The sequence below is a fragment of the Sceloporus occidentalis genome, unplaced genomic scaffold (assembly GCF_023333645.1).
Source record: "Sceloporus occidentalis isolate IW3139 unplaced genomic scaffold, rSceOcc1.0.p SCAF_3, whole genome shotgun sequence".
Lineage (NCBI taxonomy): Eukaryota > Metazoa > Chordata > Lepidosauria > Squamata > Phrynosomatidae > Sceloporus > Sceloporus occidentalis.
The window spans coordinates 186,356,098-186,381,480 of record NW_028316983.1 but is presented as its reverse complement, the minus strand read 5'-3'; the positions used below and the strand labels follow the sequence as shown (position 1 = coordinate 186,381,480).

Sequence of the window (25,383 nt, the reverse complement as noted above, 5' to 3'; positions counted from 1 at the left end):
TGAATAGAAGGTAGAAATGTAGGACACAGCCTGGAAAAAGAGGATGTCTGGTCATCCTGAGTTATAAACACATAAATGTTGATTTATGCATTTCAAGTCATGATCCAAATGGAGGACAGTGTAATGCATCTGAGGAAGTAGATTGAAGTCTAGGAAAGCTCATGCTGCCAATTTCTTTCCTCCCAAAGGTGCTACAACACGGTTATAGCTGTGAATAATAACTTGTGTGTGAGAGAGGAGGAGGAGTGTGGAGAGAATATAGACAACCACAGGGCCGCCTTTTGGCGGGAAGCGTTGGTCTCCCCTCAGTCGGCGCTTATGGCGCCATCTGGGAGCAAGTCAGTAAACTCGGCCCAGGCGGAGGAGGAGGAGGAGGAGGAGGGACGTATTTACTCAAGAGGGCTGAGCCTAGCCCTGAGAGACTTTCCTCCAAGGAGTCACATGAGTTTGTTTTGTTGCCACTTTTAAAAAGAACTAAACAAAAACAAACAAAATAAATCCACACTGGAGAATTAACCCGGTTTGGCAGCGCTTTAACTTGTTGTCTGGCTCTTTGCTATGGAATTCTGGGAGTTGGAGTTTGTTGTGGGGTCCAGAGCGGAGCTCCGCTCTGGGCCCCACAACAAACTCCAACTCCCAGAATTCCATAGCAAAGAGCCAGGGAGGCAGTCAACGCGGTGCCAAACCGGGTTATTTCCTCAGTGTGAGCAGGAGGAGCCTCTGCCCCTTCCACCAGCCCAGGGGCGGGGAAAGAGGGCGAGGAGGAGGCGTCCCTGGCTCCTCTCCCCGGCGGCGCCTTACTCATCGCAGGGCGGTCTGGCTGCTGGGGAAAGGGAGGGGGGCAGGGAGGAGGAGGAGGAGGAAGGGAGCACCTCGTGGTGGAAGCCGCCAGCGGCGCTTGCTTCCCTGCCTTGGCCCGAACAAAGACAACAAGAGGCTCAGAGGGAGAGAGGAGGGCAGGCAGGCGGCTCTACAGTTGACTCCAGAGAGGAGCCACGCCACTCAGCCCACGGGGCCCCTGCCACGACTTTCCCTCTCCCTCCGAGTTACTTTCTACTCACTCATTCACCTTCCTGCCTCCCCTCCCTCCTCTAAGTTACTTTCTACTCATTCACCCTCCTTGCCTCCTTCCAAGTTACTTTATACCTACCTACCTACCTTCCAAGTTACTTTCCTTCCTTCCAAGTTACTTCCTTCTACTCTCTTTTCTTCCTTCCAAGTTACTTTCTACCCCTCCACACACACTTCCCTCCCTCCAAGTTACTTTCTACTCACCTTCCTTCCTACTTTCTCTCCTCCACCACTTTTCCTCCCTGCCTTGCTTGTCCCTTCGTGCCCCTTCCCCTTCCCTTCCACAACCGCCTTGGGGTTAAAAAGCAAAGGGCTGCCAAGATTGGGCAGAAGGAGCCCCCAGCCTCCAAGATGAAAACTCCGAAGAGTAAGTAGGCTCTTGGGGCTGGGACTTGGCCTGGCCCTCGGCCTGGGGAGGCTTCCACGAGGCTTGGGGGCCAGGAAGGCTGCCAGAGACACTGGGTGGCTGAACCTCACTTTTCAGGGACGCCTAAGGCTGCTTTTCTTGCCTGGAGCCCTGGCTGCAGATCAGAGGAAGAGTCTGGCAAAGTAGAAGCAAGTCTGCATAGTCCTTGGCTAAGGGAAGCCATCGATTGGAACGTGCTGGTCTGGGGACTAGGGATCTGGCAGCATCTTGGATACTAAGTGAAGGAAAGAGCATGTGGGACCCCATTGAAAGAAAGAGGCTGGAGCAGGAGCTTTGGGAGATTTGAGCCTGCTTCCTCAGAGGCATGTTTAGAGGTCTGTCTGGATTCTCCCCTCCAAACATGCCTCTGAGGAAGCAGCTCAAGTCTCCCAAAGCTCCTGCTCCCGGACCTTTTCTTTCAATAGGAGGTGAGTCTTTTCCCCGCCAGACAAAACAGGAGCAAGGCTGGTGAATGCTTGGATGTAGCCCCCTCAAAACCGTGTCTCCCTCTCTCCCTTTGTGTCCTGGCAAAGTTTTCCCTCCCCACCTTCCCTCCCTCCTTTCTCTTTCTCTCCTACACATACTTTCTTTCTTTAAAACCCAATGTGAAACCCAGACTAGATTAATCAAGGCTGCCCCTCAGGGTTTTTCCTCTCCTCTCTCCCTTTCTCTCTCATTCTCTCTGCCTTTGGAGGGGGAAAGGGAAAAAAACCCAAACATCTCTCCATAGTGTTCTTTGAAAGACAAGAGCAAAAGGAGGCTTTCTTTGTTTGCCATTTTCGGATCCAGGGGGAGGTGGAGCCATTTAAACGTCGGTTTCCCAAACGGTTCAGCTTTGGAAACATAAAGACACTGGGCTTGTGGAAACATGCTTTTATTATCCTTCAGCTGAAAAGAGAGCAGGATGGGAAACTTTGGTGCAAAGGAAAACTTTGGGGGCATCGTTTGACCGAGTGGAGTTTCCATCTGATGAAACCTTACAGCAACAGTTACTCTGAATTGAAGCCCCACCGTTTTCAATTGCCATCCTATACTCTGTTGTACTTGATGGGGTTTACTTTTTAGCAGGAGTGATTAATCCAAGTGACTTTAAAACAGAGTGGCTAGCTATGTAACCTTGTTGTTGTTGTTTGAAAAAAACAACTTTTCCAAATGTTTTGCTTCTACCCTTGGAGGTTTTAGAATAATCCAAACAAGAACTGCATATACTTATGTATAAGTCTAGGAATTTAGGTCAAAAAGTTGACCCCCCAAAAACTGAGTCGACTTATCCATGGGTCAATGTAAGTACTGTATCTTAACACTTATTTAAAAGAAGGAACTATCTCCAGGTGAAAAGCAAGAGTATAATATGTCAAGCACCAACCCCCTCTACTCTCTCTTCCAGCCAACCTTAAGAGTATGCACAAAGAGTTATGTCTGCTGGAATTTTATACATTTTTTCACATTGTTTTGCTTTGCTTCATCCTTTAGATTGTTTGTTACATGCCCCTAAATTTTACCCTCAACTTATCCATGGGTCACAGCAAAATCCATAACTTTGGCCCCAAAACTTGCCCTCGACTTATAGTCAAGTACATACAGTAGTATAACATTTAAGCCTGAGCACTGCATTCTCTAGAGGCGGTTTGCTTTTAATGACCTGTTTTGTATTTATGGTTCAGAGAAAAAACCTCTTTGTCGAGAGCCTAGCAGCAACAGTTGGTGCCTATGGACATCCACTTGTAGCTTATAGTTTACATAGGGAGTTTACAAACTAAATGTAAACACAAAAGAAGCTGGGCTCTGAAGTGTAGAGTCAGACCTGCAAATATAATCCACAATAAATGAAATGTACTATCAAGATAAAGCGTTTGTGTTTGAAATGCTTCACTTTGTCTCAGCTCCCTTAAGTGATTTTGGATGTTACATGCCATGGATGAGCTCTCTGTGGCTGAACATAGACACATCCTGCCTTCTGTTCTTTCCCAGTTTGGATAAATATCTAGCATTATTGAACCCAGTTTTCCCCCCCAGAATGAATAATTTGCAGTTATTTTTAGAGCATTCCTATGCTCTCTCTCCCTCTATTTGCACAGTGATGGTGAGCTAGTTTCCTGTCTGCTGCTACTGCTTCCATTGTTCAAGCTTTCCACTCCAGGGCCAGCAGCATTGTGGTTCTCTCCCCCTCTTTCTTTCTTTCTTTCTTTCTTTCTTTCTTTCTTTCTTGTGTTTAAATGTAAAAAGTTACTACTACCTACTAGCTATCTCCCCCCCCCCCAATCTTCTTTCCTGATTACATTGCAGTATATACTATCAAGTGTTCCACTTTGCAGCTTGAATGCTTTTCAAAGGACACTAATGCTGCATTCACACTAGAGAAATAACCCACATTGACTGCCCTGGCTCAAGGCTATGGAATTCTGGGAGTTGGAGTTTGTTGTGGGGCCCAGAGCGGAGCTTTGCTCCGCTCTGGGCCCACAACAAACTCCAACTCCCAGAAGTTCATAGCCTTGAGTTAGGACAGTCAATGTGGGTTATTTCTCTAGTGTGGATGCAGCCTAAGAATCCATGCACTTGGCTAGTGAGTTTAGTGCGTGGAAGAAAACAATGAAACAATAGCAGGGCAGAATGAAGGCATTTGTAAATGAGGAATCCATTGGTTTTGGGGAGCGCATATTATAAAATGGGAATTGGAAAAATTTGCAGATGCCTGAATTTCAAACAAAAAAGCCCCCCCCCTTTTTTTTTTTTAAAGGTTAGGTTTACTGTATCTGTGTATTCAAGTTAAGCTGACACCTTTTGGGAAGCATAGAAGTTAATAATGAAACCTGGGGAAGGTTAAGGCAAGGGAGTTAATATAGTCTAGTAGCAACTAAAGAAATTGCCCCCTATCCACCCAATTGGTTTGGGTTGTATAGAGTATCCCTACATATAATTTTTATATTACTACCTACGCAAATAATGACAAGCCTAACGCTTCTTTGTGAATGGTTATTGCATTACTTTTTGTGAATGTGTCACTACCATAAACTAGAATTAGTTAGGCAGTTATATTACATAAAGTAAACTTTAAGCCAGCATGGTGTAGCAGTTTGAATGCTGGACTAGGGCTATGGAGATAAGGGTTTTAATCCTCACTGGGCCATGTCACATCACACACTCTCAGCTTCATCTTGCCAAAAAACCCATGATAAAGGTTGCCATAGATCAGAAGCAACTCGGAGGCACACAACAAAGCTTTAATATAATCATTGCTGTTTGCATTTCTAACATTTCATTTCCTTCTCTGACATCATTGTGTATTTTTTTCTTCCTCACACCCATGTGTGTCTGTGTCAGCCAGTTCAGCGTGACAGTTGATGCATGAAGTTCATGAAGGCTGATGCGTATTAACTTAGTCACTCTTTAAGGTGCCAGAAGACTTTTCATTAGACTTGATGATAGACATGTTACAAATCAGTGTATTATATTTCCTTGTCCAAAATGGAAAGTACTCTCATTCAAATCAATAAACTATCCTCTTTAATTTCCAAAGTGAGGGAAGTTCTACTAGAGTTGGTCTACTAGAGGGCCACATGGTAATATGTGTGGTGGTGTTGAAGTTAGAAATACAGCATGTCAAAGTAAGCTCACCAGGCTAAAAAGATACAAATAGTTGCTCCTTGATTTCTCCTGGCCTTGTATCTGAGTGTCTTGAAAGCAACCTGTAAATCTGTGCATGCCACTTGTTGGGCAAGTTAGGAGACAATAGGGCAGCCCTTGTTTCTCAAGAAATATTTCTTCCGTTGGCTGTTGCAGACACTCTTAACGTTGTTTAGCCTTAGGCCAGTATCAGTGTCAGTCTTGGGCTTGGTATTTTTCTTCCTTGATTACATTTGGAAAAAAGTTTACCACATGTGTAGAAAACCTTTTTTTTTTTTGCCTGACAAATTTAGATACAATTTGAACCTTAAAGCTGCCTTTTAACCACATGCAGTAATAAAACTTTGTAGGTATATTCTAGATGTGTCTGTTTTGCTCTAGCAAAAGAGACCAGAGTTTCAGAAGACACCAACTGAGAGTTTTGTTCTTTGTTCTAGCCTGTTGTTGTTCTCTGACAAAGGAGAGGCTGCTTTTTGTAAGGCGGTTTCTACGCTATCCTCTTGATATAAATTTTCATAGGAAATCTCTTCCATAATTTTGTCCCATCTGTTTTTCAATGTGGCTATTTCTCTCTAATGTGCAAACAATTTTGTTAATCTGTCATGTGGTATAAAAGTCCAGAAAACTCATTCAAACAGAAGCTAAAAAGCTAGCCAAAAGTAATGTGTACTTGTAAACTTTGTACTTGATCTGCTAGTGCAGTGCAAATTGTAACTGTAGATTTGTCTGCTGGAAATAGTAGTGGTAAAACACTTACAGTAGTTTGAGGCACAAATGAGAACTTAAATACCCTAAAGGCACTAGATCCTGTCTGATCTTGGAAGCTAAGCAATGAAAGCCCTTGCTAGTCCTTGGTTGGGAGACCACCAATGAATACCACGTACTGTCAGCCATATTGCAGAGGAAGAAACTAGTAGAACCACCTCTGAGTATTCTTTGCATAAGCCCTGTGAGACTCATGGGGTTTCCATAGGTCAGCAGATGACTTGAAGGCAAACACACACAAGAACTGAACATTTAGTTATTTTAGTGAGGCTGATAGTCATGTTCACATAATGTGGCTGCATTAAGGTAAACCAGTGTGAATCCTAATGTTTTGTTTTATACCATAGGTGCTTCTGTACTGCAGAAATATTTCAATTTGGCACCACTTTAACTGTCATGGCAGAGTGCTATGAAATTCTGGCAATTGTAGTTTTGTGAGCCGTTCATCTTTCTGTATCAGAGAGCCCTGGTGCCACAGCAAACTACAATTCCCAGAGTTCCATAGCACTGAGTCATGGCAGTTAAAGCAGTGTCAAATGGGATTATATTTGCAGTGCGGATGCAGCCCAGCTGCGCTTTTCAGTATTTTTGTCACTGAGACACTGTTAAGAACTTGGAAGCCTGCTAATAAAATCACTAAATTGAGCAAGGGAGCTCTCCAGAATGATTATTATTTCAAGGATTTATATCCTGCCTTTCTCTCACAGTGGGATTCAAGGCGGGTTACAGTAATTTAAAAAGACAGAACTAAAACACTGATTACTAAAGTTAAATGATAATTAAATATTGCCAACATTACAGATGTAATATTACAGATATCTGTATCTATCCAGGTAGTTTTTGTAAAAACAACAACACAGCTATGTGGAAAAGTTAAATTTTGGTCCACTGCTTCCAGAACTCCACAGCTAGCATGGCTGCAGGGGTTCGCAATCCAAAAAAAGGAACTTTTCCAATTTCAGCCGATGAGAGAGTCTGCTTGCAAGGCAGACGTTTAACGGTGCCCTGTTAAAACAGGAAATCAAGAGCACAGGCTGATTACTAACAAGAGGCAAAACCTCAGTGAGCCTGTAATCAGCGCCAGGGCACCAGTATAAACAGCCCCAGAGTGGCCTTTGCTCTAATAAGAGATCAGCTGGACTGGGGAGAGATCCACTCCCTCCCTGTAGTTTCCTGTTGGTGCTGCTTCTGCACAACTACGGAGACTCTTTCCTGGCAGTTCAAAGAGCTGCCTTTATTGAAATCAGCTCATTACCCCCAAGAGAAATTGCATGGCAGTTTTCTCCTGTTTAGTCCAAACCTGTTTTGTATCACTAACCTCTTAGCAGAAGGAACATGTCACAATAAGTAAGCAGATCAAAGGGCAGGCAGCACGGCTTGTTTGTTCTTGCTTTAAATTTTCATTGTGTGTGGGGTTTCTGTGTGTGTGTGCGTGCGTGATGGTGGTGGGAGATTTACCAATTCCAACTTTCTGTTTTGCAATGGGAAGGGCCTAGAACAAAGTCTCGGTTTCGTTTTTGAAAACAGCACATGCGTATCTTGTCATTTGAAAACACTTTTCAGGACAAGTTTCAGGCTTTTTTCTTTTCCTTTAAGGCAACATCCATATTGAGCTAATTAAAATCTTTTAGCATGACAGGCAGGGCCCATTGCATAAATGCTTGTGTAATGTTTGTGGCTCCATTGATTTGTCTTGTACTGCTGCTTTGTACTACCTGCTGTCCTGTATGAAGGCACCAGTCAAACAGGACAAGGACCAAATGACCCCATGATCTCACCTGCTATAGCAGAACATATAATCTCTCTGTCTACAATGTACAGTACAATGAGGCAGCCAGAAAGGGAGAACAGTGCACACCAGCCCCGTATAGAAGTGTCTGTGTAGCTGAACCATGGGAGGCTTGCATGGAGAAGGCATCCCAGGAGAAGTATTTGAATGCTGCTATGGAAACAATTCTTTTTTGCAGATTAGGTTAATTAACACTACACACCATGTGTTTGTATTGTTATGTCTATGTGGGGAACCAGCATTTTGCAGGGAATTGGAATAGAGTGGGGGATACACACATAGGGAAGAATGAGGGTACATATGTAAGGAAGATGCACTTGGGGAAAGTTCATATCACTTGCTTAGGAGCACATGTATCTCATATTGGTAGAGCTTCGTGGTGGATCACAGCTATAATGTACCCAGCAAAGGCTTGGGAGCTGCCAACAATTTGGCAGCTGTGTTGGCTGTTTCTGTTTTTGCTGCAGCAACTCTTGCCACCGCTGTGCTACAAAGAGTGGGGACGTGTCTTTGTGCACGTTGTATGGCTGTCTGGTTGCCTATGGACATCCAAGAGAAATATGGGGATGAGCTATTGCAGCACTGACAGACTGCAAGAGGTAATTGAATCCATAAAAGAAATGAGGCTGTTTTTTCCCTGTAGCTCTTAAATTTGAAGGTGGCAGCCTCCTTGTTGCCTCTGATTAAGGAATTACTTGTTGGGGAAGGTGATGTCACGACAGCATTCATCCGTCCCACAGAGGCAGTTACACTAGACCTCTGTCTCCAAAGATTGACTGTGCTGTTCTATATGTCCTGGCTTTGCAAGGGAAAAAGAATTGTGAGTTTTCTGTTCAGTAGTTCCTGCACGGAAATAGTTGGAATATGTGTCCATGCTGTCAGTTGCCTTCCACACTATATGACCATAACCTGTACAAATTTCTGTAAGAGTAGAAACATCCTGAGGAATGTTTTTTCCAACTGAACTTGCAATACTCTGATTTTAGTCTCTGTTAAAGACTTTTCTTGTCCAAAATGCTGGTTATCATTTTATGTCTTTTTAAATTTAATTGTTTGGATCTCTTGAACATCACTCCAACATGGAGCTGTTTATACATTCAGTGAATGAATGCATGAACAGATGGATTCTGGTAATGCCCATTCTGCACAATGCATGCTTATCCTGAGTGTATAACAGACACTATATGTAGTAGACACTGCTATTGTCAGTTGGGTTGTTAAACCAGCGTAAGTTAAACCAGTGCAGGGAAACATTTTGCGGTTATCATTGTTTCAATGCTCTGCATGCACACCACTGTTTCTTGAACACCTTACATCTAGTGTACTTATGAAGCATAATCTTTTACTCCCTACTGACCCTTTCCCTCTTTTTTGTGCTGTGCTGTCCTTGCAAGCTCTAGTTTCAGAAATAGAGTTGAGTTTCTATGTGTCAAAATTGCTTAAAGCCTAAGTTCCAAGTGTAATATTTCTAGTTCTGTTGTTAATAGGGATAGACTAATATAGATCAGTGCTTCTCAGGCTATCTGAAATGGGGTGCGAGCAGTTATTTTCCAACTGTTAGGGTTCATTACAATATCTGTATCCATTAGTGACAGTTGCTGCTTTTCTTTCCTGGAAACTTGCCAGAGACTGGCAGTCAATGGTTCAGGAGTTGGTACCAGTCCAGGGACTGAGTAGCACGGATGAGGTGTCTTCCCTAGCTTGGCCATAAACATCCTCTTGCTGTGCTGGAGATTTATTTCTGTTGTGGTTCTGAAAGCTGAAATGGTTTAACTTCCATTGCTGCTTATGTTGGAAGCATTATTACATTAAATAACAGATATTATTTGACTGCAACTTCTTTGGGCTTAGCCAGAAGCAGCGCCAATGGGGAAAGATTGTAGAAATCTAGTCCAGCAGCATTTGAGGGAATGCACATTCCTTACCCTTGTAGTGAACTGTCAGTGGGGGCCAGGGGTTGGACACTGCATGAATATTGGATTTGGACTGATTTCTATTCCATGCCATGTTTGAAATTCAATTGGATTTTCCTCTTCAACTGAGGAGAGTCCCGTTTGCATTCTTACACTGGCATAGTGTTGCACTCTGATTCCAAAGGCAGGTTAGTTACTGGGCAAAATTAAGGGAGAAGAGTCTTCTATCAGACTTGTATATGAATTCTTAAAAAAAAACTGGCAAGATTAAAATCATATGCAGAGAAAAAGGAGTTAGCTGAATATAATTAAAATACTTAACGTCCAGAGTGAATTTTCTTTGCTGGTCTACAATATTATTGGGTTTCTTCAGGTGTTCCTTGGAGTATAGTATTTAGAATGTTGACATTGACTTGTTTAGTTCCATTAAATTAGTATGATTATATTTCCAGATAAATGACTGTAAAATCAACAGATTACTACTTTGTATGGCAAAGTGGAAGTGTGATTGATCAGTAGTTGCATATGAAATGCCTGAAGCAGCATTGTTCAGCTTGCTGGCATCTCTAGTTAAATGGATAAAGTAGCAAGTGACTTATGGGAAAGATTTGCTGTAAGGCAGCTTCCTATGATTTACTGCAAGAGATGTCATACTTCTGCTTAACTTTTAAGAGGTTTATGAATAGAAATCTTCATGAAATGTGTAAAGATCACATACATGTATCTTATGAATGGAATAAATGTGCAGTAATTTGAATACGAAGCGATGTATGTTATATTTCAGAGGAAGAAACTGGCAAAGCCACCTCTGAGTATTCCTTGCCTAAGAATACCCTAGGAAATTAATGGGGTCATTATAAGTTGACAGGTGACTTGAAGGACACATGCACACACACTATATATATATATATGAGAGAATGAATGAATGAAAGGATCATTTGGCAGAAAAAGAGTCATCACTGGTTCTGCAGGAAGAAAAAAAATGAGTGTAAAATTATTCTGCAGTTGGTCTTTCCTACACACACACCCCTTCTGCACCTTCTCTTGTTTGTGTACTTGCAGTTTAATTCTTGGTCATATGTATCAAAAATACCTTTCAACAGGTTTTTCTTGTGTTCCTTTCCTTACTTGATAAGCTCCTTGAAAACAGAAAGTTCTTTAAAAACCTAATAGTTATACTGTGTTAGTAAGAAGTGCTCTAATATAATTGATTCATAATTAAACATTTTGTTTTTATGTTCTTGGCTTTTGGCTAGACCTACCTGACCATGAGATATTTGGCTCTGAAGGAAAATTTACTGGATACATAACCATAGTTGCTAGTCAGTAGTTTGTATGGTCCTTCAAACGATGCAGCCACTGTACACATATGTGCAGGTAGATGATAAAATAAATTATTGCAGGTAGATGGTTGCTAAAGTAAAATACATCTTATGCCTAATGAGTCACTTCATAAAATGAAGGTCACAAACACAAAGAGTTTACAGTGGTTCTCTGTAGTACACATCACCATGTTTTAATTGAAGAAAGCTTACAATAAAAGGTGGTCAAAAAGGCTAGATGCAGAGTAATAATGTAATACTGAATGTTTTATTTGTAGGTGCTGTATCAGGCAGTGAAACTGAAGATGATGACAATATGGAAGTCCCTCTGGATCTTTCCTCTTCTGCCAGTTCAATAAAGAGGAGGAGGCGGGGTAACCTGCCCAAGGAATCAGTGCAGATACTTCGTGACTGGCTATATGAACACCGCTACAATGCTTATCCTTCAGAGCAAGAAAAAGCACTACTGTCAAAACAGACACACCTCTCTACACTACAGGTATTTAAGAATATTCTGGTCCAGCATGAGAGTATAATCTTACGCACACTTGTCTTTGACTTTGTAAAATGTCATAAAAAAATCCTCAGCTACCCCTTAGTGAGGACATGACAATATCAGTTTCAAGGTTTATCCCCCTCCCTGGCAAATGCAGCAGTTGGATGTTAAAATTGCAAAGGTTCTGTATAGATTCGCATAGAAGTCAATCTGTTCAGTTATCTGGGAAAATGCACATACACAAGTATGCTCACTTGTCTTAAACAAATAAAAGATTTGGGGGGTTTGTTCACAATACTGAGCATGCTAGTTCACTTTTGTTTTCACCCTGTTTTCTACAGTTATAATCATTATTTTTTGAGAAGCATAGCATATTTTGTGTGAATACACAGAAAGCTTTTTCAGAATGCAGAAACAAGTGTCATTAGATTAGATCAAGTATCATTAGACATTGTCTGGGAGATAGGACTTCAAAAGCTGCAGTCGGTTTGGCTTCTCAACAATCTTGGTTTTTGTTTTGTTTTTTTGCTTTGTTTGTTTAAGAAAAAAACTTAAAAACACCAAGATGGGGGTGCAAGCATTTTAGAACTTCAAGGATCCGTCCCCCAACTTTGTGGGGTTTAGCATCTCCAGTCCAAAACATACTGCAGAAATAATCCACTTTCTGGCTGCTTTAACTGCCCTGGCTCAGTGCTAGGGAATCCTGAAAATTGTTGTTTATTGTGGCACCAGAGTTCTCTGACAGAGAAAGCTAAATGTCTCACAAAACTATAGTTCCCAGAATTCCCTAGTACTGAGCCAGGGCAGTTAAAGCAGTCTGAAACTGTATTATTTCTGCAGTGTGTTTTGGACCTCCCTGTCTATTCCTAGTTTGCTGCTGTTTTTGTTGTGTGACTTCAAGTCATTTCTGACTCTTAGGGTGACCCTAAAGCAACCCTATCATGGGTTTTCTTGGCATGATTTCTTCATAGGGGTTTTCCACTACCTTCCTCTGAGGCTAAGAGTGTGTCTTGCCCATGGTCACCCAGTGGGTTTCCATGGCTAAATGGGAATTCAAACCCTGGTCTCCTAGAGTCCTAGTCTAGCATTCAAATCACTACATCATGCTAGCTTTTCTGGCTGTTACTTAGTTTAAAAACAAACAAACCTCATGGGTTTAAATAGCAATCAGAATAAGCTCAGTAGTTTTCTTCATATTTGCATATTGTACTGGTTGTGTGCAAAACAGAGGGCAGTGGCATATGCATGCGTCTTTGTGTTGTCTTTGTTGGCATGGCATAAACCCAGTTTGCTGAATAGTAAGGTTCATTGTAAATCTGTTCTTAGTGTGTATGGCTTTCTTTGAATTACTGGTATCATTTCTTAGTAAGGTGAAACAATCCTTATCCAGTAAACATGAAAAGGACTGTTAAGCTGTCTTTTATTGCCCAGGAAACTGGCTTGATAATCAAACCAGGGCAAACTTCAGTGAGGTAATCCCTGTTTTGCCTGTTGACACAGTCAGTTGAACAAGGCAAATCAGTAACTGTTTTGGGGAGGAGTTACTCTTTCACAAGAAAACATTTTCCTGTTGTTAATTAACCTAAATGAAATGAACAATGGGCAATAGTTTAACATGTGTACAGAGCTCAAAACTAAACTGATTGGGTTAGGCTAAACAGTCTTTAGATAGCCTGAGGCTCTGGAGCTGGTAGAAACAGGAAGAAAGGAGAGAGTGGCCTTCTATTGGGTGTGTCAAAACTTGTCTGCCAGCCTTTCTTTTGTCCTTTAGTTAAAGGAATCTGCTTGAAGGGATTCATGGATTTTCACTGAACTTCTCTATGGGTGCAGAGTTCAAAATGAATGGAGGTAGGAATTAAGATGTCATTATGTTCCTAGGTCTGCAACTGGTTTATCAATGCACGGCGCAGACTTTTGCCTGACATGCTGAGGAAGGATGGGAAAGACCCCAACCAATTCACTATCTCGCGACGAGGGGCCAAGATGGCTGAGGGCAGCCTGGAATTCTCCATTGGCGCAAAACACTGCATTCCCCTGATTGAGAGCTCCTTCCTTTCCGAGAACACAGGACCAAACAAGATTTGTAAGCCTCCTTCCCCAGGATCTGTTTTGGCTCGACCATCAGTAATTTGCCACACCACAGTAACTGCATTGAAAGATACTCCTTTCCATTTTGATCAGTCCGGCAGTGCAAGCCAAACCCCAGATGACTTGCAGCGGGCCTCTCCTACCAATTTTACAGACAACACTCTTCTGTACCAGGAAGATATGTCTAAGTTGGGACCAAGTACAAATGCACAGAATGGGCTTTTCAACACTCCCCCTCCTACTCCTCCAGACCTCAACCAGGATTTTAGTGGGTTTCAGCTCCTGGTGGATGTTGCACTCAAACAGGCAGCAGAGATGGAACTGCAGGCAAAACGCTTGGCATAAATAGTTCTTCATATTTTTCTTCTTTCATGGCAGAGATGTCATAGAAATATATGGCAATTGTCTATGCGATATTAAAGACTTAAATGCATTTGAATCTTATTTGCACAAGGGATTGCTGGACTTAAGCTTCCTCACACTGAAATGGTTTTCAGTGGAACACGGTCATTCCAACTTTAAAGCTACTGTAGAAACGAGAAGTTGCTTTTTTAAAATTAAATGAATAAATGTTTCTTAGTATGGTTTTGTTTCAAAATGTGAGATGTTTCCCCAAATTATGTGATTTTCTTTTGTTTTTGTTACTGTTTTTATTGTTGTTATTTCAGACTGTGCAATATTTAGTAACATGATTAGTCTTTACATCATTCCCATGTGGAAGAAAATATACCAACAGGCTGTCTTAAAAAAAAAAACAACAACTTCAGATTTTAAAACAAGTTTGAATTTGGATGATTATACTTTTTTCATGATGCAATAAAATATTTTCTTTAAGTAAAGATTTACAGCGAGTATTTGTTGAATTAGTGTTTCAAGAAAGACATCCCCTTTGTATCATAGAAGGCACCCTTTCCAAAGCATCTTTAAAGCTTGATTTAGATTGCTTCTGCAACTGACTTTTTTATTGTTGAAAGAAAATATGTGTAATGATTCTATTTCTTTTTGAACCAAATAGATTCCTCTGGGAATGTACTGCTTCAAAATCTGCAAGGGAATCTTGCACAACCAAAGGCTCTCATTCCTCATATATTTCCAGAATTAAGTAATAGTATTGTATTATTGACTAAATACTGCCTCTGCCAGGCAGGTTCCGTGTAAGCAGTGCTTTTGAAAACATGTTCTTGGAAATACTCTGAGCCCTTGTCAGCTTATTTGGGGTGGGAGTTCCTCCATAACAAAACTGTGTGTGCCTTCAAGTCACCTACAGATGTATGGTATATTTCATAGGGTTTTCCTAGGCAGGGATTATTCAGAGAGCCATTACCTTCCTCTGATTAGTAACAACAGACTTCCTTGACAGCTTGTTCATCATAACCAATCTTCGGCACCAGTGCACAGCTACAGGAGTGGGTTGGTAGTGGCACTCTGTACTAACTTTCTGTTAACATGTGGCTCTGTTGAGGCCTAAAATGCACATGCACATACACCAATGTCCAGCATGAATTGGGTACTCTAGAACATGAGCCAAGATCTTCTTATGATATACAGGCATTCCTTGATAATTGGAGATAGGTTTTCCTGAAGGTTCAGAGTTTAAAATATTTGTTCTAATGTTGGGTGGACAACATGGCTTTTCAGATTATTATTTTTTGGACTCCTAATCCTTTGATTTGGGCTATTCTCAGATTAAGGTGATGGATGTTTTAGGCTACAAAAACCCCTGAATGGCCAAAGTTACTTATCCCTGATTTAAAGTATCATTTAGATGGCTGTTGCACAGCAGTGATGAATATGTGGCCCTTCGGATAGTTTTTGAACTGCACCTTCTATCATCCCTTTTCATTGAGTACACTAATATTTTCATATGTGCTCCTTCCCAAATCTTGATGCATCACAGATCTGTTACGCTATTCTCGCACTACCCCTTAATCTGTCTGTTCTAGTCACTCTCATCAAGACTATAAATTCCTAAATTTATCTCCTTTTTGCTATCCACATGCCATCACTTTATCTGCACCACAGATCGTTTCCCTGTCACCCCCTCTTTATTGTCCACAGCTATCCTTGAACTCTTACCTTCCCTTTCTCCCTTCAGTTTTTCTCCATCCATCCATCCATTTGTATCTGTTTTTCTATTTACTATTGAGGTATCTTAGATGTGTGTGACACACTTTGAAACAGCAGTAAACTAGATATGAATGAGCTTGAAATGCTTACAACAAGAGAAGATGCTGGGAAAATATGGTAGTTTGGAATTGTCCTGGAGGGTAGCAGTCACAGTGCAGACCTGCTGTAAAAAACGATTTCAGTTATTTTTCCTTTCTTGTCAGTTCATCGTCAGTTGTTTGTCATTTTCTTTTCTAACAAATCAAGAAATAATATATTGGCTGACATCTGTTGGTGACATTCATTTTATGCATGTATGCCCTTTTTAAAAAAGAGGTGATTTTCTAGTGCTCTGTTGTAGCTAGCTGTCAAGCTCTTTGGGGGCCAATGCTGTGCAGGAGTGGAGTTGGAAGATGACTAGGCGGCTAAGATGGCTTCTCATTGCCCTGCAGTTTGCTAGCAAAACAGAGGGAGTGGAACCCTTCCTTTGCCTCTGTGTCCAGCAAACTGCAAGGGAACAGGAAGCTGTTCCTGCTGCCCAGTCATGTCCACCTTCACATCCATTTAATGGCTATGGCAGCAGCCTCATAAGGCTTGGCTGCTACATGGCGGAGGGAGGCACAGAGGGAGATACAGATACAGCACATTGTAGCTATACTTCCCATATGCCATCTAGAGCATCACCTTGTGTATAGATGGTGTTAGAACTGTACTTCTACAGTTGGTTTCTATGCACGAGAAAGGTTCTAGCAATCCCATATATTTAGCTAGCATAGTGAACCATTCACTTGGATACACCAAGGTATACCACACATCAGGGGTGGATGAAGTAAGGCCTGTGAGCTGCATGTAGTCCCAAGCCTGTTTGCTCCTAAACAGTCTCTAGAGTGTACAAAGGGAATTTTGCCATATTGTGGGGCTCCCCAGGTTGTTTTATGTCATGATTAGGCCTTTTAAAAAACAGGATGGGACCTGGAACTGGACATCCCTCTGTGAAATGGGGGTGGGTGGGTGGGAGGGTGTAGCCTTCCAAGATCTTGGGTGGTGGAGGAGTACAGCTCCTACCCTGACAGGTGTTCACTGCTGCATTCCATGTACATTTATTTCACTATAATTTGAAAATACCTTTCAGGAAGCAGTGACTTTGGCATATTAATAGCTGGAGTGATTTCTGCCCATCTGCTTCCCCCACATCACAACTGGTCCTAATTGTTCAGAGTGAGGCAATAACCTCAGGTAGCAAATCCAAGATGTTATGAAAGTAGCAAATTGTTATTTACTGTATGTACTGTATAAGCCGAGGGCAGGTTTGGGGGCCAAAATAATGGAATTTGGTATGACCCATGGATAAGTTGAGCGTAAAACTTAGAGGGGCATGTAAGAAAGGATCTAAAGGATGAACCAAAGGTAAACAATGCCAAAGAACTTACAGAATCCCAGCAGGCATAACTTAGTGCTCATACTAAAGGCTAGATGAATGAGAATAGAAGGGGGCCAGTATTTCTGAGAGAAAGAGCACTCTTTCTTTCACCAAGGGATGTTTCTTTTTTTTTTACAGGAGTTAAAGTACAATACTTACATTGACCTGTGGATAAGTCAACTCAGTTTTTGGGGGTCAGTTTTCAGACTAAAATTTCTAGACTTAAACATGAGTATACACAGTAATGTATAATGTCTGTGTTTTTCCTTCCAGGAAAAAAAAAGACACTGGAGAAACATGCCTCACTTACATGACTGGCCTAGAATAATACTGGCTTTGGTTTTGAGGTGGAAGCTGTCAATTGGCTGTTCACCAACTGGAAGCCAAATGTCTTAGGCCGCTCCTGCTCCACAGTAGCATCTTGCTCCCTCTAATTCAATATGTATGCTTGTGAAGTGGTGCTATTTCTCCATCTTATTTCCTATATATTCAAGGGTGAAGCCATTTTTATTGAGGGTAGAAATTGTCTTTTGGACAATTCCTAGCATTCCTCGCTGCTGGCTGTGGATGATAGAAATTGCAGTTCAGAACAACTGGAGATGTACTGTATGCTAGGTTGAAGAAGCTAAGGAACTTAGTGTTTCCTCACAAGTATCAAACACATCTGAAGGAACTTTAGCTTTCTGATCAACACACATGAAACTTCCTGAGTTAATTATTTATTACAAGGAGTTATATCCTGCCCAATACCACTTTTCTCAGTTAAAAATCTGCTGCGGTTAGCAGGAATTCTTTTAAATTAAGAGTTGCATCCACTGTCTAATGGTCTGTTCTGTGATTCCATGAATATGCATCACGTTTAGCAACAGCTGTAGTTTGTACTCGCTTCTTCACTGCTGATTGCCTGACCTTGTGTTCAGTGTTTATTATATTGTTTCTGCTGTTATCTGTTGACTGCAACACTTTCCCTGGAAGACACTCCTTTTCCATCAGAAAAACGTACTGTGATGCAGTTTATTTAGTTGGCATGAGAAAGCCTTTTGATGAGATTACTGCTGCATTGAAAGTCATCTAATCTAACTGAACAAAAACAACCTTAGCAAAACTTTGTCCTTGCAAGGAGCAAACATACACATCTGTCCATCTGGACTTTAAGAAGGGCTGATTTTCTCTTTTGAAATGGCAATGATTCAGTTAGAAAATAAATATATGTTGGGATGGAATCAGTGCTCACAATAGCAACAAGTTTACTCTGTTCCTGCTCTGTGAAATACTATTACATCTTTAAGATGCATCTGTATTCCTACTTACTTGAGAATGAGAACCATTGAAATCAAAAGAGTGCTCAATTTTGAACAGTTGAATTTGATTTTTGGATTAGTTTCAAATTGAGCATATGTTTTCCTTTCATCTTTCAACCTGTTTTGTGGAGCTCTAGATTATGGGGAAATCAGAAGAGATTGTGTACCAATACTGTATGCGGAGTCTGCTTATCAAAATGAATGTGCCGCAAGTTTCAGTTCAATGAACACTGAAAGGCTTTTTTAGGAGTCATAATTCACAACTCCCTCTCTGAAGACAGAGGAAGACATCCCCTTTGGGAAGGCTCTATGATTACATGGAGTTTCATTGCTGTTTTCTATAGTATTGTTAGGTGTGATTGACTTGACTATGGGAAACTACAGAAAAGGGATCATTTTTTATAGTCTTTTCATCACCACTTTTTCTCATATAAGACATCAATTTAAATATGATATAATGGCATAATTCTGTTGGTTAATCCCAGTCAAAGGAGACTCACTGAAGCAATTCTTGAATGGTGAGTCCAAATACTGATTCAATGAGTCTACTTTATTTGGGACTAACAACATAAGTCAGGCAATTATCTTACCTTTTCCAGTTTGAAATGGGGGGAATACAATTTATTTTTATGATATTATACTGTAAAACTGTATTTTATTCTTCATTTTCCAGCGATGGAAGTGGAAACATCCTATAACGTGGGTTGATTCCATCTCTTGCTCCGAAGTACGTTATAGGATATTTCCACCTACATCGCTGAAAACGAACATCTCACAGGTAAGACCCAATGTTCCTTTCTGTGAACTTCCTCATGAACACATTAGTAAGCAGCTTACATAAACATAGTAAACAAAGCATGATATAGAGCAATGAACACATTTTCAAATTTCCCCAAACCTTTTTCAGGCTGAATGTTAAAGGCCCACATTTACACATCCAATTGCACAGCAAGAGGGAAAAAATATTCCCAGATGTAGATAAAGACCCCTATTTTGTTTTTAAATAAAGAAAAGGAAGCTTAATGTGGATTATCAAGAGGTCAGACAGACTGTAGAAGTTACAGAACAGTTGTAAGCTCATTTAAACAGTACGTAGAGAAAGAAAACTACGAGTCCTCTCCCTCAAAATGAGAAAGGCCAGCAGTTTTCTTTACTCACTCTGGTTCTAAAAACCTGTGTTCCTTGTAAGTGTCTGTACAAGAGTGATGGATGATGCGGTGGCTGTTATATTAGCAAACCTGAAGTAGTGTGTGAAAAGAGAACTTGGTATTTTGAAAGACTAAAGTAAAACAATCATAATCCATAGCTTAGAAAATCTGCTTAATGGTAAATAATGTAAGCCTGATGACCTTAACATGTAGTTGCATGTCTCAGACATTGTAGAGCATATGCTGTAAGACTTATCAGAATTAATAAAACAAATAATTAAAGAGTAATACTCAGAAATATACAACAGCGTGGGTGGAGAGGGACAGTCACAATTCAGTGGGAGAACACATGGTTAGTTACGGAGATAGTTCTGGATTCAGTTCCTGGCATCTTCTCTAATTGAAAGGTTTTATACATGCGGCACTAGAATAATTTTTTGCTAATATACTAGCTGGAAGCAAAAAGCTGTTTCTATATATTTTATTTTAAAAAAAGGTTGTATCTGACATAGGTAGCAAGTAGCTAAGCCACGAAATGAAACAAAATAAAAACTCTATAAATGCCTGGGTTGTTCACATGGAATTTGTAGCCTACATTACCTGACCCTCTATTAAAAGACATTTTTAGAAGTTTCTTGATAGGCTGGATTCAAAGACACCTTTTCATCCACATTTTCATTCATTTTTCTTCCACTTATCGAATAACCCAAAGATGCTCTTCTGCTTCTAGAAATTCTTATGGAAACATAACTGCTTGGGCAAGTAGAATTCTTTGAAGATTCAGAAAAGAAGATTTTTTTCCCCCTGGTTATAGAGGCTAGTTCTAGATTTAGTCATACTTTGATGAAACCCAATGAAACCAACTGGATTTCAGTTAAGCCTTACTGATCTTGGCAGATTTGTTATAAGTATGATTAAATCTAGAACTGACCCATGGATCCCACAGAGAGCATGTGTATATGTGTCTTCAGGTCTCATATTATGGTGACCCCACAAACCTCAAAGGGTTTTCTTGCTAAGGAATACTCAGTGGTGGTTTTGCCAGTTCCTTCTTCTGAAATATAGCCTACAGCACTTGGTATTCCATGGCAGTCTCTCATCCAAGTACTAACCAAAGCTGACCCTGTTTAACTTCCTAGATCAAATGGGATCTGGTGCCTTTAGGGTGCCCAAGCATAAATGCATCAAAGGCTTTGTTCCAGGAAGTGCTGTCATATATCTAATTTACAACAACAGCTTTGTTGCATATTCCTTGTAAATAACTCATCAGTATGTGTAAATAGAACTTACTGCCCTGCTCTTTGTTAGCCTTGGAGACAGAACAGATGGTGGCTGGCACTTGGGCTTGATATTCTTTGTTCCAAACTCTCCTAAAGAATTAACTGGTGAGGGATATAAGACCTATAAAATATCTTTTCACCAGCAATATGGCCTGTTTAGTAGCTGCTTAAGTGTAAAATGCAGAATCTCTCTCATAGAGTGTACCAGTATAACATCGTAATTGCCAAATGCTAGTGGATGGAAGATCAAAGTTTTCTGCTCAGTGATAGTTAAAAGCAATTTGAAGGAGAGATTAAATCAGTGAATGAGAATAAATAGCACAGGTTTGCAACAACAAGCACAGCTTCAAACACTGTAACATACTGTTAAAAATATTTCACACTTGCCCATGAATTAGCAAAACATTTTAGGGGCCTTCAGGGAAATATGATACCCATTTGCAGCACTGGTTAGTTATGAGGCTCCCTACAAATTTACTGGGGCATTTGGTTTTGCGAATATACCACAGTCATGCCTGTTGTGCAGGAATATATCAAGCACTAAATTTATTCAGGTTCATTGTACAAACTTTTTAAATGGTTGCCTCTGATCAGTGATTGAAGACATAGAGTATTCAAAACCTTTGAAATAATCTGCTCTTAAATATTCTGCATGGACCTGAACTGTGCTTTGTGTGCCTATAAACTGTTGCCCCAGAGCTTACTTTTGAGTAGACATGCAAATAACTTAGTTGTGCTTGCTATGCTCAATGGGGACATTGCCAACGGTTAGATTTACACATTGTCCCATCCACTTTGTCCCCACTCCTAGTTTTCTTAGCTCCATCCACCTGGTCCATAGCCTGCTCCCCAAATTTGAATTCAGCCTCTGCTGAATTTGTTGCTATTACAACCAACTAAACAAACCAGAAATTGTTTGTTTAGCATGTCATCCCAATCTTGGGAGTCTGGCTTGTTGCATCTTTTATAATCCAGGGTTGTGATTCAAAATTTGTTATTGGCTTACAGATCCTCAATCAAGCCAGGATACTGGCTTGATATTTTGATTGCTTTGATAAAATAACCATTTTGGTTTTGTTTAACTGCTTGCACTGGATGGCAGCAACAACTATTTGACAGCAGTTGTTTGGGAGGAATTGTTTGCTTGTTTTTAGAGGGGAGATATCCATCAACAGACATTTCTGACATTAATACATACATTCAAGAATGAAGTTCATGAGGAGGTTAACAAAAAGAGTTCTCCCACTAAATATATGCCTATGAAGGTATGAATTCTTATAGTTAAGACTGTAGCCAGGAAACTTGCCCTGGTATATTTTTAAAACACACTTGTACAGTTTATTGGAAGAAAGAAGGGGGGTACAGAATGGGTAAGGTTATGGAGAAGGCTGGGATGTTAAAAGATTTCCGTTTTCTGAAAAAGCATGTGGGAGTACCCGACTTACTCTAATTTCCAGCTTGATCACATGAGCTGTTGTCCCACAGCCGGGGATCAGACATATCAAGCCCGTCCCAAACATGATCCTAGAATACATTTTGTTCCCTTACTTTAATAGAAGTGAATCATAGACTCCCCAAGAAAATATTCAGATGCAGTCTTTTACCACCTGAAGAGCTTACATAAAGAAGGCCAGATACAGCAGGTGTGTGGGGCAGTATTTTTTTCCCTAATGTGCCAGAGGCTGGTACTATATTTGTACCCAATGGCTACACTTTTCTTTCTTGGAAACTTAGAACTACAAAGTTGGAAGGGACCACAAGAGCCATCCAGTCCTTCTGCCTATCATTCAGAAATACACAATCAAAGCACAGATGGCCATCTAGTTTTAAAACCTCCATAGAAGTAGACTCCACCATACTCCAAAGGAATGTGTTCTACTGTCAAACAGCTCTTACGGTCAGAAGCTCTTTCTGATGTTTAGGTGGAATCTCTCTTCCTGTAGTGTGAATCCACTGCTTCATGTCCTAATCTCCAGAGCAGCAGAAAACAAGCTTGCTCCATTCTCAACATGACACCCCTTCAAATATTTAAACATGGCTATCATGTCACCCCTGTACCTTCTCTTCTACAGGCTAAGCATAAGCAGCTCTCTAAGCTGCTACTCATAGAGCATGGTTTCAAGATTTTGGCTCAGACCAGCAGTTTATACCTCACAGATCAGTACTGGACCACGGACCATTACTTTGAGTAGCACTGCTTTAGGGCTTTTTATCCTAATCTAAGTGAGAACCTCCTAATGTAAGTGATGATATTCATCTACAGTGTGCAGAGGGGCAGTGGTGGTTTACAGTAAATCCAAGTGATCTTGGCCTCACTTGTCATTGTAGCAGCTACAACACCTTTCTCTGCCAGCTAGTAAAGTTGTGTGCTAGGACTGAGCAGTTGTGGTTGTGATACCACAGGATATGGGCTGCTAATAATCTTAGTCATTTGTTAATCACATTCTACAATACTATAACATGTCCTATGATGTATTTATTTCTATTTTCATGTTTTTTTTCCCAGCAGTGAATGTGTGATTTCCAGGAATTTGAAGGCCTGTGATTAGCTAATTTTAAAACATCGCTCTAAGGCAAAATATTTATTTTTTCTGTTTTTTTCATGGGTGTGTGTGGAATGTTGCTTTATATCAGGTATTATTTTAATTGTTTTTGATTTTTGTGTATTTTATTCATAAGTTCCCTTCAGTTTTCCCCCCTTAGGAAAAGGCATCCAAGAAAAAGGAGAAAGAAGAAGAGCTAGAGATACGAACATCACTAAAATAATAGATGACAAAAATGAATTACACTTTTGCAGAGAAAGAACATTTACATCAGATTCATTGCCTTGAATAACTCATTTTCATCACAAACGTTTTTGGCACTAAGTTTTAATATTCTGTACTGTTGCTTTATCAGGTGTAAAACAAGTTAAGAATCAGATTTATTAGTTAAGACTGCATTGCGTAAGGATTACTTTGGAGTAAGAGGCTTAAGTCTATGCATTCCTTATGTTATCCTATTTATTCCACTAGCTTAAAATAGTGGAGCTGTAGTGAACTAGTGATGAATCTGTTTTAAACATTTGAATATTTTGATGTTTCACAATATATTGTATTACTTTGGGTTTCTTTGCAGTCTGCCATCCTGAAAGTCAGCATATAATGCTGGCAAATAGTGTAGACTATATATTAAAAACTGACAAAAGGAATTTGCATATTCAGAAGGGAGAAAAATTACATTCTTCTGGAATGTAAGCAAAAAAGTATTCATCTTAATCTTGACAAGTGCAAGTGGGTAATGCATGGTGAATGAAAAATCTGCTGACTGTTGTCTTTTGGGAATTGAGTGTCAGAAACCCATTTTCTCACCAAACTGGAATGCTGTAGATTGGTTTATTCGGCATTAATTTGTTTCATATTTATATTTTATTATTTGCTCAAATATTTATACATTTCAGCTGGCATCCTATTTAGTATTAACAATATTGTAAGATTGACGTATGACCTCATGAATTTTGCAATTCACATTTACAGTTATGGCACCAATGCAATGACTGCACATCCCCCCCCCCAACCCACTTTAGAAGCCAGGCAGCTGCACCAACTGAGGAGTTCTGAGATGCTGGTGAGTGGGGCAATGAAGGAAGATATGTCCAGCCCCTGCCACCAATAACCTGTCATGTGTGAGTCTCTGCTGCTGCTGGTTGCATTGTGGCTTACTGGTGGGAGGGAAAGAGCTGGACACATCATCTTGTAAAATGAAACTAATAGTTATCATTAGAACCTCAGAAAGCAAATCAATTCCAAATCTAATCTAATCTAATCTAATCTAACTATCTAATAATATAAATACAAGCTGCAGGAAACACCTAAAACCAGACAAGTGGGAGACAGTCTCACCTATTTAGATGGAGATTTTCATAGTTTGGGTGCTGGCACAAGGAAGGTTCTCACTATCCTAACTTCTCTGGGCGATGGGACATACACCAAGGTCTCTGAACACATAACAGCTGCAGTTGGGTTCATGTAGGAGCAGACTGTTTATAACTTTAGGGTAAGAGCCAGCACTTTGAATTGGGACTAGAAACAAACTGGAAGCCAGTACAATTAATTTAAGAATGAGGGAATATGCTCCATAAAAAGCATACCAGAAAGAAATCTGATTGCAGCATTTTGGATCAGCTGTAGTTTCAGAACACAAAGGGCCATATTTGAAATAAGTAAATAAATTAAATAACTAAAACAAAGGAGAAATGGAATTTGTAAGTGGCTCTTTTTCTGAGGCTGACACTGTGAAATAAGGCAATGGTAGGTGAAACGAGCATCAGTGAATGAAACAAAGAGAGTAGAGGGGATCCTGCTGAAGGTTTGTAATGACCTAGCTTGCTTTATGAGTTCAACTAGCTTCTAGTGCTTGGCTGTGTGACAAATAGCATAACATTTCCCCCAGAAGTTATTCATTTCAGAATGCTAAATTCAATTTTACACATTCATGGCATTCAGTAGACCTGGTATCCAAAGCGAGCTGCTTGGATTAACAAATTAAAGAACTTCTGCTGGGGTAATCCTTAATTATAGAAGAAACCCTAGTTATATGCCTTGAACCACATTACAAGAACAAATGTCTTTTGTGTGTTCCTGATTTGGAGGACTACTTCTGATTGTTTCTTGCA

General features: G+C 40.4%; 2 protein-coding genes and 1 long non-coding RNA gene across 6 annotated transcripts in view; 1 reads left to right on the top strand and 2 right to left on the bottom strand.

Moving 5' to 3' along the window:
- Window positions 1-7,428, bottom strand: part of LOC149317221 (uncharacterized) — a 31,369-nt gene extending 23,941 nt beyond the window's left edge. The window contains exon 1 of the long non-coding RNA XR_016280606.1: window positions 7,185-7,428. This is a non-coding gene — a long non-coding RNA (uncharacterized LOC149317221). The remainder of the gene's footprint in view (window positions 1-7,184) is intronic.
- TGIF1 (TGFB induced factor homeobox 1) lies at window positions 759-14,296 on the top strand. Of its 2 annotated transcripts, none has more exons than XM_089517122.1 (3): window positions 759-1,438; window positions 11,169-11,389; window positions 13,265-14,296. In XM_089517122.1, exons 1-3 carry the CDS (start codon window positions 1,423-1,425, stop codon window positions 13,817-13,819), a joined length of 792 nt encoding a protein of 263 aa, XP_089373248.1. In that variant the 5' UTR covers window positions 759-1,422; the 3' UTR covers window positions 13,820-14,296. The 2 variants fall into 2 exon arrangements, with proteins under 2 accessions (XP_089373248.1, XP_089373249.1); XM_089517123.1 differs by lacking the exon at window positions 759-1,438 and adding an exon at window positions 1,914-2,760.
- DLGAP1 (DLG associated protein 1) overlaps window positions 11,255-25,383 on the bottom strand; it is a 427,607-nt gene continuing 413,478 nt past the window's right edge. For 2 of the 3 annotated variants that reach the window (XR_016280604.1, XR_016280605.1), the window contains 2 exons: window positions 15,692-15,834; window positions 11,259-11,333 (listed from right to left, as the gene is read on the bottom strand). The gene's annotated coding sequence lies outside the window, so the exon portion shown is untranslated. Of the gene's footprint in view, window positions 11,334-15,691; window positions 15,835-25,383 lie in introns of all 3 variants that reach the window. The other variant, XR_016280603.1, reaches the window with a different exon arrangement.

What these genes read in the sequence shown, in the direction of transcription:
- TGIF1 (XM_089517122.1), top strand. An exon ending in CACACCTCTCTACACTACAG is followed by an intron (nt 11,390 to 13,264) that starts GTATTTAAGAAT and finishes TTATGTTCCTAG; the next exon opens with GTCTGCAACTGGTTTATCAA.